General features: G+C 44.8%; 1 protein-coding gene across 3 annotated transcripts in view; it reads right to left on the bottom strand.

Annotated features, from left to right (window-relative positions):
• ACOX1 (acyl-CoA oxidase 1) overlaps window positions 1-16,162 on the bottom strand; it is a 37,514-nt gene that overhangs the window by 6,048 nt on the left and 15,304 nt on the right. The window contains exons 3-13 of one of the 3 annotated variants that reach the window (XM_054456846.2): window positions 12,593-12,753; window positions 9,876-9,983; window positions 8,352-8,471; window positions 8,090-8,205; window positions 5,958-6,127; window positions 3,925-4,087; window positions 3,284-3,474; window positions 2,228-2,407; window positions 2,004-2,109; window positions 1,726-1,869; window positions 763-969 (exon numbers count right to left, since the gene is read on the bottom strand). In XM_054456846.2, the coding sequence (XP_054312821.1) occupies window positions 763-969; window positions 1,726-1,869; window positions 2,004-2,109; window positions 2,228-2,407; window positions 3,284-3,474; window positions 3,925-4,087; window positions 5,958-6,127; window positions 8,090-8,205; window positions 8,352-8,471; window positions 9,876-9,983; window positions 12,593-12,753 (1,666 nt within the window). The remainder of the gene's footprint in view (window positions 1-762; window positions 970-1,725; window positions 1,870-2,003; window positions 2,110-2,227; window positions 2,408-3,283; window positions 3,475-3,924; window positions 4,088-5,957; window positions 6,128-8,089; window positions 8,206-8,351; window positions 8,472-9,875; window positions 9,984-12,592; window positions 12,754-16,162) is intronic. The other 2 variants (XM_054456847.2, XM_054456848.2) reach the window with 2 other exon arrangements.

The following is a 16,162-nucleotide window of genomic DNA, read 5'->3' on the forward strand; positions in this document are numbered from 1 at the left end:
TACAGGTGTGCATCACTGAGCCTGGCCCTGATGTCTTATATTTATTTCAAAATAGTCCCCAGGAGGAGGGGGATGAAGGTTCAGATGAAACACAACTAGCCACGAGTTGATAGTCATTGCTGCTAGACAAAGGGTGTACCAAAGAGCACTATGGAATTCTCTTTTTGTATATTTTATTCTATTTGTGTGTGTGTGTGTGTGTGTGTGTGTGTGTGTGTGTGTATATATATTTTTTTTTTGAGATGGAGTTTTGCTCTTGTCACCCAGGCTGGAGTGCAATGGCACGAACATGGCTCACTGCAACCTCCGCCTCCTGGGTTCTCCTGGGTTCAAGCTGAGGCAGGAGAATTCCCGAGTAGCTGGGACTACAGCCGTGCACCACTACCACCCGGCTGTTTTTTTGTATTTTTAGTAGAGACTGGGTTTCACCATTTTAGCCAGGCTAGTCTCGAACTCCTGACCTCAGGTGATCTGCCCACTCGGCCTCCCACAGTGCTGGGATTACAGGTGTGAGCCAATGTGCCTGGCCTGTATATATTTTTAAATGTTCAATTCGTTATCAAAAATTGAAATTGATTAAGACCCTGGTTACTGTGGGAACAACCCAATTCCCTTCTGAACCTGTTGCTCAAATAAAGTGACCGTCAGAAGTGGCCATGGTACTTTCAGAGCTTTCACAGATAAATCCCCTTCCAGAGGCCTTTCCTGCTTCAATATTTAAGTGAAGACTTTAAAAAAGGTGCAGAGACACTGGATTTTTACCTCTGCTTTGTTCAGTGGGGAGTTCTTAGCCCACTCAAACAAGTTTTCATACACATTCCCATCATAGCGGCCAAGCACAGAGCCAAGTGTCACATCCTGAAAATCAAATGCATCAACCAAAGCAACAGCATCTGAGCGAATCAGAGTGAGTAACTCCTTTACACGCTGGTTTACTTGCGTAATCTGAGGCTCTGTCATGATGCTCCCCTAAAAGAGACCAAAATAAGTAAATAAAACATATATATGTATATAGATAGACATAACTATATGCATATACAGCTATAAAGCAGATGACAATTATTTTTTTCTTTTTTTTTTTTTTGAGACTGAGTTTCACTCTTGTTGCCCAGGCTGGAGTGCAATGGTGTGATCTTGGCTCACCGCAATCTCCGCCTTCCGGGTTCAAGCGATTCTCCTCCCACGGCCTCCCAAATAGCTGGGATTACAGGCATGCGCCAGCACGCCTGGCTAATTTTGTATTTTTAGTAGAGATGGGGTTTCTCCATGTTGGTCAGGCTGGTCTCAAACTCCTGACCTCAGGTGATCCACCCGCCTTGGCCAAAGTGTTGGGAATTACAGGCATGAGCCACTGTGCCTGGCTATTTTTCCTTTTTTTTTTTTTTGAGACAGAGTCTTGTTCTGTCGCCCAGGCTGGCGTGCAGTGGTGCCATCTTGGCTCACTGCAACCTCTGCCTCCAGGGTTCAAATGACTCTCATGCCTCAGCCTCTCTAGTAGCTGGGATTACAGGCGTGCACCACTGCACCCGGCTAATTTTTGTATTTTTAGTAGAGACAGGGTTTCACCAGGCCGGGCTGGTCTTGAACTCCTGACCTCAAGTGATCACCGTACCCGCCTTGGGCTCCCAAAGTGCTGGGATTACAGGCGTGAGCCACCGTGCCCGGCCAACAATTATTTTTCTTAAAACAACAACAACAAAAGACTTATACTTAGAAAATACTGACCTGAAGGAAATCCCCCGCGTTCTGACTGATTCCATACAGAGAATACAGCAGACATAAATTCCTTAAGACAGCTTGAATGGCTTTATCTTGAATTTTGAGGAGTTTTTCTGAAAAGAGCTTAACTACCACATAGTGGCAATGTGCCTAAGATTAAAAAGAAAACACCAGAGTTTGAGAACCTTGGAAAAAGATTCAATACACAGTGACTACGGTTTCTGTATCAGAAAATGCGGGATGCTAGGGGCAGGGAAGGGGAAAAAGAGAGAACTACCACTGACCTCACTTGCTCGAACAAGGTCAACAGAAGTTAGGTTCCACGCTACCTCCTTGCTTTTTCTGTGAATCACTTCTTTCTGAAGGTTTTTTGCAGCAATTTCTACTAGTCTGTTAAGACACAGATTGGAGGTCTGAGGAAATGATCGACAGTATTCACGCCCTTCTTGTCATCTGTCAGGGCCCCAGCCCCACTGCTGCGTATTCCAGCTCTTGAGGGAGAGCTCACCTGGCTGCACGGAGTTTATATGCTTCGGTTAGGCTTTCCGGGCTGTGGATATCCACCATGGTTGGCCAGACTGCTACCTGCTGTGGCTGGATGCGTTGACTGGGCAGGTCGTTCAAATAGGACACCATGCCACACACCAACTTTCCTGAGTGCACCTGGTCATAGCTTTTCATCAGGAACCTAAAAGTCACCAGTAAACATGCTTTTAGTAACTCTACTTTTTTTTTTTCTTCGAGATGGAGTTCCGTTCTTGTTGCCTAGGCTGGATGGGGTGCAATAGCCGGATCTCAGCTCACTGCAACCTCCTCCTCTCGGGTTCAAATGAATGATTCTCCTGCCTCAGCCTCCCAAGTAGCTGGGACTACAGGCACCTGCCACCATGCCTGGCTAATTTTTAATATTTTGTTTTTTTAGTAGAGACAGGGTTTTATCATGTTGGCCACGCTGGTCTCTTAACTCCTGACCTCAAGTGATCCACCTGGCTTGGCCTCCCAAAGTGCTGGGATTACAGGAGTGAGCCACCACACCTGGCCTTTTTTTTTTTTTTGATGGAGTTTTCGCTCTTGTTGCCCAGGATGGAGTGCAATAGTGCAATCTTGGCTCACTGCAACCTCCGCTTCCCAGGTTCAAGCGATTCTTCTGCCTCAGCCTCCCAAGTAGGCTGGGATTACAGGCATGTGCCACCATGCCTGGCTAAATTTTTTGTATTTTTTTAGTAGAGACAGAGTTTCACCATGTTGGTCAAGCTGGTCTTGAACTCCTTACTTCGTGATCTGCCCACCTCAGCCTCCCAAAGTGCTGGGATTACAGTCATGAGCCACTGTGCCCAGCCCAGTAACTCTATCCTTGATACAACTTCAAGCTATGTAACAGGTGCTTCATACTCTCTATCCTCACCACGAAATAAAAACCGTGAGTCAGGATGGAAGGCAAAAGTATACCTTTCAGGAACAAATATATATATATGGTGAAGAAAAACCATGGGAACAAGAACCTAGGAAAAGGACTAGAACATTCTTATGAACAGATGGGAGGAATTGTGGATTTGACTCTCACCTAGCCGTCTGGAGCATCATGACAGTGTTTTCTCCCTCAAAGGTACAGCTTGGGGTGAAATTGACATAAATATTTGGAAGACCACTGCAATGAGAATAGCCATGCCCACCACAAGCCATCCGACATGCTTCGATGCCAGTGTTTGCAGTCCAGGAGGTGAAAGCCTTCAGTCCGGCGGTGAGGGCATGAAGCTGAGAGGACAAGCACAAATCTGTCAGGACATTTGTGGTGCTGAGAGCCCGAGAACCAATGAGAAAACACACCCCTCCTCTAACATCTTGGCCACTGTCAAAACACAGCTGCCGCACATGCAAACTGAAGAAGCGCAGCTGTCCGACTGGCCAGAAGAATGCAGAACACTACCCATGCCCATCTAAGCTGTTCTACTTGGCTAAACATTCACCACTTACATTTCCTTGATTAACAAATAATCAACATGGTACAGTATTTCTGATAACACTAAAAATACTTAACAACAAACCCCACAGATCTTCATATCTGATCTACTTTCAACCAGAAGAAGTTCTCAGAATACATAATTCTTTTCAGGAAATCCCAACATTTAGTTATCTCTGGACATCATCCAACAGGCAACCATGAAACAGAAGGGTGCCCACGAGTGAATGAGACCTAATTCATACCTCAGGCAGTTCACTCAGGTCCCCTTGCCCAATGCCTTCGTTAATCCGGTGATAGGTCTCCTTCATGTATGCACCCACAAACTGGAAGGCATAGGCAGTGGCCAGGAGTGGAAAGAGTTTATACTGCTGGGTTTGAAAATCCAAAATCTGCGGTTCTGGTTCACTACATGACATAGAAAAAGAAAAAAATAGTAAGGAAATGTTTATACAGAACTTTCTATATGCCAGGTTCTAATCTAAGCACTTGGTATTTTAACTTATTTAGTCCTCAGAAGGGCACTGTGAGGTAGTTACTATTACTATCTCCATTTTACAAATGGGAAACTGAGAGGTTAAGAATCTGCCTGAGGTCACACAGCTCATACATGGCAGGTCTTAGATTTAAATTGAGGCTTTTTTTTTTTTTTAACGATGCAGTCCCCCTCTGTCACCCAGGCTTTGGTGCAGTGGTGCGATCTTGGCTCACTGCAAACTCCGCCTCCCAGGTTCAAGCGATTCTCTTGCCTCAGCCTCCCACAGTGCTGGGATCACAGGCATGAGCCACAGTGCCTAGGCTATTTGGCTCCCTAAGACTATGCTGTAATTACCTTGTACTGCATAGGCTGACAGAATTTTCTGGCTGCAAAGTCCATATCTGTCCTAGTCTTTCCAGTATGACTAAGAAAACCGTAGCTCATAGCAACATACAAAACCAACGCTAGTCAAGCTAATAAGAAGGCAATGCTGAAAAGCTCTGCTCACCAGATGGCTGAATACACTGTATTTTGACCACAATCTTGGAGAAGACCCAATGGATGGTGTTAAATATTTTGAAGTGTAAGAATTAGCAAGGGTCTGATTGTATCAATTCCTTTATTCCTTTTTAAAAGTGTAATTATTATTATTATTTTTTGAGATGATGTCTCTAACACCCAGGATGGAATGCAGTGTTGTGATTTTGGCTCACTACAACCTCCACTTCCTGGGTTCAAGTGATTCTCCTGCCTCAGTCTCCCGAGTAGCTGGAATTACAGGCACCCGCCACTACACCCAGCTAATTTTTGTATTTTTAGTAGACGTGGGGTTTCACCTTGTTGGCCAGGCTGGTCTCGAACTCCTGACTTCAAGTGATCCACCCTCTTTGGCCTCCCAAAGTGCTGGGATTACAGGCGTGAGCCACTGCGCCTGGCCTTAAAATTTAATTAATTTTTAATTTTTTTGAAAATAGACCAGCCTGGCCAACATGGCGAAATCCCGTGTCTACTAACAATACAAAAATTAGCCAGGCATGGTGGCGTGCGCCTGTAATCCCAGCTACTTGGGAGGCTGAAACAGGAGAATCACTTGAACCCAGGGAGGCGGAGACAGCAGCAAGCTGAGATCGCGCCACTGCACTCTGGTCTGGGCAACAGAGTGAGAATCCATCTCAAAAAAAAAAAAAAAAAAAGAAAATAGAGACAGGGTCTCACTATCTCACTATGTTGCTCAAGTTGGCCTCAAACTCCTAGGCTCAAGTAATCTTCTTGCCTCGGCCTCCCAAAGTGCTGGGATTACAGGTGTGAGCTACCACACCTGGCCAGTTTCTTTATTCCTTAAGAGTAAAAAGAGTATCAGGGAGCATCAGTGAAAGGCAGTTGTAGGAATAAACTGTGGCCATGAATGCAAAAGGGAAACAAATTTAATGTCACTTTCACCACGCACAATTTATAGCTGCTAGTAGTAATCAGAACTTTCAAATTGCCTTTAGTGTGTTGAACATTTCACTTATAAAGTTCAAGTAATATTATTACTACTTTTCTTAAAAGGTTAAACATAATAAGGTGGGTATTCTCTTTTTTTCTTTTTTGGCAGTCACTGATTATAGCAAGGGTGGTTATTTCTATCTTTCCTCTTAAGAAAAGGAAGCCTAGATACAAAATTACAGGCCCAGTTATCACCCTAGGCAATTTTGCAGTGCCAGTGCATCTTCTGTATTGACATCTGGGAATTCTGGGATGTGAATGGGGTAAAAACTAGGCCTTCGGTACTGAGCCCATCTAGGACCCTGCCCTTACCCTGGCTTGATTTCAGACTGGTGCCTCACAGCGCTGTATCGGATGGCAATGGTGCATGCCTTAGACAGAGCCCGAGCAGCTTCTCCCACAAGGAAGGACCTGACAAACACCATGGTCCCGTAAGTCAGCTTGTTACTCAGCGGTTTCACATACGTGCCATCAGGCTTCACCTGGAAGAAGAACGTGGAACTGATACTTCCTTCTTTTAAGCCCAAGAAGCAGTTCAGTGGTTCTCAAAGTGTGGTCCCTGGAATAGCAGCATCAGCATCACCTGGCAACTTGCATGAAATACTACATCTTAATCCCCACCCTGACCAACTGAATCAGAAACTCCAGGGTAGGGCCTAGCAATCTGGGCTTTAACTGGCCTTCCAGGTGATTCTAACGCCTGCAAAAGTTTGAGAATCATTGGTTTAGCAAATCAAAATATGTCCTTCGACACTGCTAACTGTTTCTGATTTCACTGTCACAGTAAAAGAAGCATCAGAGTGGGCGTGATGGCTCATGCCTGTAATCCCAGCACTTTGGGAGGCCGAGGAGGACAGATCAAGAGGTCAGGAATTCGAGACCAGCCTGACCAACATGGTGAAACCCCATCTCTACTAAAAATACAAAAATTAGCTGGGTGTGGTGGCACGTGCCTGTAATCCCAGCTACTCAGGAGCTGAGACAGGTGAATCGCTTGAACCTGGGAGGCAGAGGTTTCAGTGAGCCGAGATTGCGCCACTGCACTCTAGCCTGGGTGACAGAGCAAGACTCTGTCTCAAAAAAAAAAAAAAAAAAAAAATGCTGGGCGCGGTGGCTCACACCTGTAATCGTAGCACTTTGGAAGGCCGAGGCAAGAGGGTCCCCTGAGGTCAGGAGTTTGAGACCAGCCTGGCCAACAGGGTGAAACCCCATCTCTACTAAAAATACAAAAAAATTAGCTGGGTGTGGTGGCACATGCCTGTAATCCCAGCTACTTGGGAGGCTGAGGCAGGAGAATCGCTTGAACCCAGGAGGTGGAGGTTGCAGTGAGCCAAGATCACGCCACTGCACTCCAGCATGGGTGACAGAGTCTTTCTCTCAAAAAAAAACAACAAAAAAACAGGGCATCAGAAGGAAAAATGCATTATTACCTCCTTTTTTTTTTTTTTTTTTTTTTTTGAGACAGAGTCTCGCTGTGTTGCCTAGGCTGGAGTGCAGTGGTGTGATCTCGACTTACTGCAACCTCTGCCTCCTGGGTTCAAGCGATTCTCCTGCCTCAGCCTCCTGAGTAGCTGAGATTACAGGCGTGTGCCATCACACCCGGCTAATCTTTGTATTTTTAGTAGAGACGGGGTTTCACCGTATTGGTCAGGCTGGTCTTGAATTCCTGACCTTATGATCTGTCCTCCTTGGCCTCCCAAAGTGCTGGACTACAGGCATGAGCCACCGCACCCGGCCTTATTCCCTTCTTTTATGAGACGGAGTCTCACTCTGTTGCCAAGCTGGAGTGCAGTGGCGCACGATCTCTGCTCACTGCAACCTCCGCCTCCCGGGTTCAAGCGATTCTCCTGCCTCAGCCTCCTGAGTAGCTGGGACTACAGGTGCGCACCACCACACCCAGCTAATTTTTTTGTATTTTTAGAAGAGACGGGGTTTCACCATGTTGGCCAGGATGGTCTCCATCTCTTGACCTCATGATCTTCCCGCCTCGGCCTCCCCAAGTGCTGGAATTACAGGTGTGAGCCACCGCACCCAGCCTTTTTTTTTTTTTTTTTTTTTTGAGACAAGGTCTCACTGTCATCCAGGCTGGAGTACAGTGGCGTAATCACAGCTCACTGCAGCCTCGGCCTCCCAGGCTCAAGTGATCCTCCCACCCCAGTCTCCCAAGTAGCTGGGACTACACACGTGTACCACCATACTCAGCTAGATTTTTTTACTTTTTGTAGAGATGGGTTCTCACTATGTTGCCCAGACTGGTCTTGAGCTCCTGGGCTCAAGTCATCCACGCACTCAGCCTCCCAAAGTGCTGGGATAACAGGAATATGCCAGTGTGCCCAGCTGTTATTACCTTCTAAAAGAACAGACCATTCTAACCCTATTGTGAGCAACAGCCACTGCAACCCCACTGTTTGGTGCCTCTGCTTCTATTTTCTATCAAAACGTACCTGGGCATACTTCATCAGCATGTTTTCTCTGGGAATACGATAGTTGTCCATTTTGAGGTAGCCATTGTCTATCTCATCATAACCAAATTTGGGACCGATGTCACCAACGGTAATTCCTACCACAGATGAAAGGACAGTCACGAGATGTTTATGCTCTGGAATTTCTGGCTTTTGCTCCGCCTCTTCAGTTGGGCACTCTATCTTTTGCAGAAGAAAGTGCTCAGTTTCATTTTCATCTCAACATCAGATGAACAGTTCTTACCTGGCAAAGGCTTATGGGTCCCAATTTCACGAATAGGTACGATAAAGGCATGTAATCCATAGCCTTTCCCCTTAGTGATGAGCTGGGCAAGAACTATTGCATGATTTGAAGTCTTTCCAACTGTAATATCAAAGAGAACAAGGGAGAGGTGAGCAAACGTTCATACATTTTTAAAGGGTAGAAAAAAGAAGAAAGAATATGTTAAATCTAACACTAGACTAAACCAATAGTATGTGTCCAGAAAGCCTTTCTGCTAACAGTATCACACCTAGCTTTCAGAAAGAAATTCCCTTAAGCTAATAGTTATTACTTTCTTTTCTACTTATTTCTCATGCATTTACATAGAGAAAATTTTAGGATAAAAATAAGAATATTAATTTAAACTACTTCCTTGTTATCCCTTAAGGCAGTGCTGTCCAAAACAGTAATCACTAGCTACATGTGGCTTCTTACATATAAATTATAAATAAATAAAATATATAATGTGAATAACAAAATCCTTCGACCACTAACTGTATTGGAAATATATATTCCAAGATAATAACTCAGAATGGAATAAGAAGATATAAAAGTTTCGGGTCAGCTGGGCACAGTGGCTCGCGCCTGTAATTCAGCACTTTGGGAGGCCGAGGCGGGCAGATCAGAGGTCAGGAGTTTGAGACCAGCCTGGCCAACATGATGAAATCCCATCTCTACTAAAAATACAAAAATTAGCTGGGCGTGGTGGCATGCTCCTGTAGTCCCAGCTACTCAGGAGGCTGAGGCAGGAGAATCGCTTGAACCCAGAAGGTGGAGGTTGCAGTGAGTGGAGATCACACCACTGTACTCCAACCTGGGTGACACAGTGAGACTCCGTCTCAAAAAAAAAAAAGTGTGTGTTAAAACTGTTTAAATTTTTTTCTTTTTTTTTTAAGAGCAGGGTTTCACTCTGTCACCCAGGCTGGAGTGCAGTGGCACGATCACAGATAGTAGCTCACTGCAGGCTTGAACTCTTGGGCTCAAGTGCCTCCCACCTCAGCCTCCTGAGTAGGACTACAGGTCTACAGGTATGTGCCACTATGCCTGGCTTTACACACACACACACACACACACACACACACACACCCCCCTACCTCTCTGTCTACATACACACACCACACACACATATATTTGTTTGTTGGGTTGTTTTTGAGACAAAGTCTTGCTGTGATGCCCAGGCTGGAGTGCAATGGTGCAATCTTGGCTCATTGCAACCTTCCTGGGTTCAAGTCATTCTCCTGCCTCAGCCTCCCAAATAGCTGGGACTACAGGTGTGTGCCACCACACCCAGCTAATTTTTGTATTTTTAGTAGAGACGGGGTTTCAGCATATTAACCAGGCTGATCTTGAATTCCTGACCTCAAGTGATCCGCCCACCTCAGCCTCCCAAAGTGTTAGGATTTCACCACCAAGCCTGGCCGACATTATCATAAAAGCTCTACATTCTAAGCAAAATCTCATGACGAACCTTCAAAACATCCAATAAATGCTGAAAAATTCACTTACGCCCACCAGGCCACCATTTAATGGAGGTCACAGTAGGACTGTTGAGAATGAACTCCTGGGTTTCAGGGTCATATGTGGCTGTGGTTTCCAAGCCTCGAAGGTGAGTTCCTAAGGAGATAAATTACATTGACTTCAGTTAAGAGATGGGGAAAAAAATAGGCACAAGGAAAAATTTCCTGCACAGTCCTTTAAACTCTCATATCTCAGAGAAAAACAAAATCTAACAAAAAACACCTGTAGATGAGCTACAACTGGTTAATAACCAAGACACTGAATTTCCCACACTATCTGATGGTTTCCTATTAAGCTGAAAATCTAAGTGTCATGCATGTTCCATTTCTGTATTTAATTTGTTACATTTATTTACAGCAACTGAAAGAAAATATAAAGGCAACTTAGAATCACATTTTTAAGATCACAATATATGAATTTAACAGGGATGTTAACTGTCTTTTTAAACCCATCTCTGAGTTGCAAGTATGCCAATTTCAAGTCATATGTATTGTGTTAACCACACCAATTCAACATTCTTGAATTCCGTACTAATGAGAAGAATGAGATAACATGTGAGAGGAAGACATTTCAGCCAAAATTCTTATAAATTAAAAATGTATGGCTTTAGGAGGCCGAGGCGGGTGGATCACGAGGTCAGGAGATCGAGACCATCCTGGCTAACACGGTGAAACCCGTCTCTACTAAAAATACAAAAAATTAGCCAGGCCTTGTGGCGTGCGCCTGTAGTCCCAGCTACTAAGGAGGCTGAGGCAGGAGAATTGCTTGAACCCGGGAGGCGGAGGTTGCAGTGAGCCAAGATTGTGCCACCACACTCCAGCCTGGGTGGCAGAGCAAGACTCCATCTCAAAAAAAAAAAAAAAAAAAAAAAAAAAAAAAGGCCAGGCGCAGTGGCTCAAGCCTGTAATCCCAGCACTTTGGGAGGCCGAGGCAGGGGGATCATGAGGTCAGGAGATCGAGACCATCCTGGCTAAAGTGGTGAAACCCCGTCTCTACTAAAAATACAAAAAAAAAAAAAAATTAAAACTGGGCACAGTGGCTTACGCCTGTAATCCCAGCACTTTGGTGGGCCGAGGCGGGCGGATCACAAAGTCAGGAGATCGAGACCATCCTGGCTAAAACGGTGAAACCCCTTCTCTGCTAAAAATACAAAAAATTAGCCGGGCATGGTGGTGGGTGCCTATAGTCCCAGCTACTCGGGAGGCTGAGGCAGGAGAATGGCGTGAACCCGGGAGGTGGAGCTTGCAGTGAGCTGAGATCGTGCCACTGCACTCCAGCCTGGGCGACAGTACAAGACTCTGTCTCAAAAAAAAAAAAAAAAGTATACAAGTATAACCATTATTGGGGAAATGACCTGGAATGTGACTTTTAAAAATTCCTAAAGGTCCAATAATAAGGTCTCAGTTGACCCTACAGATTTCCAATGGCAGGCCTAACTTAGTCCTGCTGGTTCATTAATGTGGCGAGGAAGAGTTTCCAGTTTCTTATGTGTACTGGGATAGGATCTTATGTTTTAAATCTTAACACAAATATACCAAAATTATTTGAAAAGAGTCATAGAAAAATGTTCTAGGTGGCAGTCTCTACAAAAATACTGTACTAAAGCAAACGTTGGGAACCTTTTACCAATCTGCTTTCATAACGCTTAGACCTCATTAAACGCACTTTGAAACATTTAGAAGCTTCCAAGTTGAATAACCAACTTATGTGCAATCCACAACTTTCCCGAGTGGGAGTCAACAAATCAGACACAGACATCTTTCATCAAAGAAGCAGCTTTTACAGAAAAGCAGATAACATTAAACAGAACAGATAAGGACAAAATGTTTCCAAAAGCACAACTGAAACAAATAGTATTCCACTTGGAGTCTCATGAAAATCCTGTAAAATACTATTCAACACCAAATAAAAAGCAGCAGCTGTATAGAAATAAGGAGCAAGCAGCAAATACACACTAGACCAGTTTTTCTGAAACGTCAGAGCAGAAAAAGAGAAGCCAGAAGCAAATGAATGGCAAACACGGACCCAATTCAGAGAAGATACAAAGAGGAACAGCGGCCACCTCCAGCCCACCCAGGTGCATGAAGAAAGCAGGTGGGGGGTGGAAAGATCAATGAAAGGTGGAGATACAGAGTCTGAAACCAAATGCCTGCAAGTTCGGCTTATCTTGGTTTTTTCACTCTCCAGCCAAGTCACTTGCAGAACTACTGATTGACTCAAAGTACAAATAACTCCAAAATGTCACACACTTCAGTTATAAGCTACTCATTTCCCTCAAGCAAATCCAAGAGTACACAAACTATTATTTCTATTTCTTCTGGAATTTGTACTCATTAAGGTATCAGTAGTAAAGGTAATCAGATAGGAACGAAAAAAAAAACAGCTTCGGGTTGTATACGCACACAGATTCTATACAACCTCAGTAACACTGAAAAACCACTTGGTAAATAAGGCCTGATTTGCAATTCTTGACCCTCTGAAGGGGAACTATGGTATAAAAAGGACAATCATTTCATCACTATCACGGCCTTTAATTCCCACTCACCAAAGCAGTGTCTATACCAAAACCTGGACTCTGCAAAAAGAGCTCATTTAAACAGACCATAGAACATCGACACACCATCGATGGCACATGGTGGGCACTCCACACATGGTAAGCTCACAGGGGCCCACCCAACCCAGAAGGTAGACTGAATACTCCATACCATGACCCATCTCTGTCTGGGCATAAGTGCCAATGATCTCCAAGTTCCAGGCGGGCATGAAGAAGCGCTCCTGCTGCTCCGCAGTTGCCTGGTGAAGCAAGGTGGGCAGGAACATGCCCAAGTGAAGATCCAGAGGCTCAGGCCGCCCTCGGTGCACAAAACTTCGAGGAATTATCAAGGATGAGCATTTGAGAGAAGAGTCATCAGGTGTAAGAGAATCAGCAATTTAAATAGAGCAAGGGAAGGAGACAAAAAAACCTTAAGTATGAATTAGTTGCGTGCACTTAATCATAGATGGGAGCACTGTCCCTTTCTGTATTACTTTATAACTCTTGTTAATTTCCATTTTTCCTGAGTCAGCAAGGAGTACGAGGACAGGGATTGGTTACTGATTCCAAAGCCAATGCAGTACAAAACCACACGTGCAAGGCAGAGGATCCTAGCCCAGGAATTAAATCAAAGGAAATAAAGAAAATTTGAGAGGCCGGTGCAGTGGCTCACGCCTACAATCTCAGCACTTTGGGAGGCCAAGGCGGTCAGATCACCTTAAGTCAGGAGTTCGAGACCAGCCTGGCCAACATGGCAAAACCCCGACTCTACTAAAAATACAAAAATCAGCCAAGCATGGTGGCGCCAGCCAGTAGTCCCAGCTATTTGGGAGGCTGAGGTAGGCAAATCGCTTGAACCTAGGAGGCAGAGGTTGCAGTGAGCCGAGATCACGCCCACTGCATTCCAGCCTGGGTGACAGAGTGACACTCTGTCTCAAAAAAATAAATAAATAAGAGAGAATTGGCCAGGTGCAGTGGCTAACACCTATAATCCCAGCATTCTGGGAGGCCGAGGTGGGTGGATCACCTGAGGTCAGGAGTTCAAGATCAGCCTGGCCAACATGGTGAAACCCTGTCTCTACTAAAAATACAAAAATTAGCCAGGTGTGGTGGCGCACACCTGTAATCCCAGCTACTCGGGAGGCTGAGGCAGGAGAATTGCTCCAACCCAGGAGGCAGAGGTTGCAGTGAGCTAAGATCACACCACTGCATTCTAGCCTGGGCAACAGAGTGAGACTCCATCTCAAAAAAAAAAAAAAAAAAAAAAAAAAAGAGAGAATTTGTAAAGTTGTATAGGGCCAGGCGTGGTGGCTCACACCTGTAATCCCAGCACTTTGGGAGGCTCAGGCAGGCGGATCACTTGAGGTCAGGAGTTTGAGACCAGCCTAGCCAACATAGCGAAATCCCGTTTCTACTAAAAATACAAAAAAAAAGTCCGGGTACTGTGGCTCATGCCTGTAATCCCAGCACTTTGAAAGGCTGAGGTGGGCAGATCACCTGAGGTTAGGAGTTTGAGACCAGTCTGACCAACATGGTGAGACCCCATCTCTACTAAAAATACAAAATCAGTCGGGCATGGTGGCACATGCCTGTAATCCAAGCTACTTGGGAGGCTGAGGCAGGAGAAATGCTTGAACTTGGGAGGCGGTGGTTGCAGTGAGCCGAGATCACACTACTGCACTCCAGCCTGGGCAACAGAGCGAGACTCTGTCTCAAAAAAAAAAAAAAAAAAAAAAAGAAGAAGTTGTATAGAATGGAGAATTTGCTGGGTGTGGTGGCACGTGCCTGTAATCCCAGCTACTTGGGATGCTGAGGCAGAATCGCTTGAGAAGAATCGCTTAAGGCCAGGAGTTGGAGAACAGAGAATTTGAGTGGTACTGGTACAAGGATTTCCTCTGATGAGAAAGCGAGACAGTACATAGTAGTTCTCTCAGAGTGACAATATGACCCCCAGATTATAGTTTTTCCTCAATGCAACTTCAATAATGCTTCTAGGCTGGGATTTTTTTTCTGTTTTGTCCACAAAACATCCAGCGTAGAACCACATTCCTCACATAGCTCTGATCATTTCATTCAGATTCATCATATCAAATATTCGGCCATGCTCTACTGAAACAATTTAATACAAAAACTGACAGTGCTCTTCATCTCAATAATTTATTTCAGAAATTAAAAAAGACATGCAATTTCTAGTGAAGACCATAATAATGACAAGTTACAGATTCATGCATAAGCTCTCCGTGACAATTATACAGAAATTATCACTAATGATAATAAACATCTTAGCTTTATTAGTTTTAAATCCACTTTCTGGGGTCATTCTTTTCCACTTAAAACGTGCAGGGGACAGGATTCTGTGTGAATTTCTGCTAAGGATAGGAAGTCGTTCTATATGCCTTTGCATTTTCCCACATTACTGGTATTCTGTTTAATTGCCAGCTCCAAATCCGTCAACTCCATATTGCTCTTATCATTCTATGTGTCTTTGAAATGAGCATAAATGACGTTTCAGTTTTTAAATTTCTGTTTGTTCCTTGCAAGGTAGGGAGGAAAATAACCAGGGCACACTGCTCAGACAAGGGCTAATCAATCACTTCTTCCAATCTAGGGGCTGGGCTTTCAGCTAAGCAATCACACTTTAGAAAAAGAAAAATCAAAATATGTGTGACTGAATCCCTCATTTTACAGAGGAGAAGTTAAGGCTGAGATGGATTAAATGCCTTGCTCAGGGAAAAAAGATAATGGCAAAACAAGGACAAGAATCTCATCACCATGCGAGCTGAGCAAGGGGTAAACATGGACACGCAGAATGGAGTAACAGACACAGGGGCCAGGCACGGTGGCTCACGAATATAATCTCAGCACTTTGGGAGGCCGAGACAGGGGGATCACCTGAGGCTGGAGTTCAAGACCAGCCTGGTCAACAGGGTGAAACCCCATCTCTACTAAATATACAATAATCAGTTGGGCGTGGTGGTGGGCACCTGTAATCCCAGCTACTTGGGAGACTGAGGCAGGAGAATCACTTGAACCCAGGAGGCAAAAGTTGCAGTGAGCCACGATGGTGCCACTGCACTCCAGCCTGGGCGACAGAGACTCTGTCTCAAAAAACAAAAAACAACGAACAAAACAGACACTGGAGGCTCCAGAATGTGGGAGGATGGGAGGGGTATGAGGCCTGAAAAGTTACCTACTGGGTACTATGTTCACTATTTGGGCAATGGGTACTGCAAAATCCCAGACTTCACCATTACATAATATATACATGTAAGGAAATGGCACTTGTACCCCCTAAACCTATTTTTTAAAAAAAGAACCTTGTCACCTAGTCCTGTCTCCTAGCTGGGGAAATTATTGCACAAGCATAGCATGGACTAAGGACTGTGACTGCAGGCCAGGCGCGGTGGCTCACGCCTGTAATCCCAGCACTTTGGGAGGCCAAGGTGGGCGGATCATGAGATCAGGAGATCGAAACCATCCTGGCCAACAAGGTGAAACCCCTCTCTACTAAAAATACAAAAATTAGCCGGGTGTGGCAGCACCAGCCTGTAATCCCAGCTACTCGGGAGACTGAGGCAGAAGAATCCTTGAACCCGGGAGGCGGAAGCTGCAGTGAATGGAGATCACGCCACTGAACTCCATCCTGGCGATAGAGCAAGACTCTATCTAAAGAAAAAAAAAAGACTGTGACTGTAATGAAGATGCTAAAAAGACATGCTGAAAAAGCCAGGGCTGTCCTTGG

The sequence above is a fragment of the Pongo pygmaeus genome, chromosome 19, assembly GCF_028885625.2.
Source record: "Pongo pygmaeus isolate AG05252 chromosome 19, NHGRI_mPonPyg2-v2.0_pri, whole genome shotgun sequence".
Taxonomy (NCBI): Eukaryota; Metazoa; Chordata; class Mammalia; order Primates; family Hominidae; genus Pongo; species Pongo pygmaeus.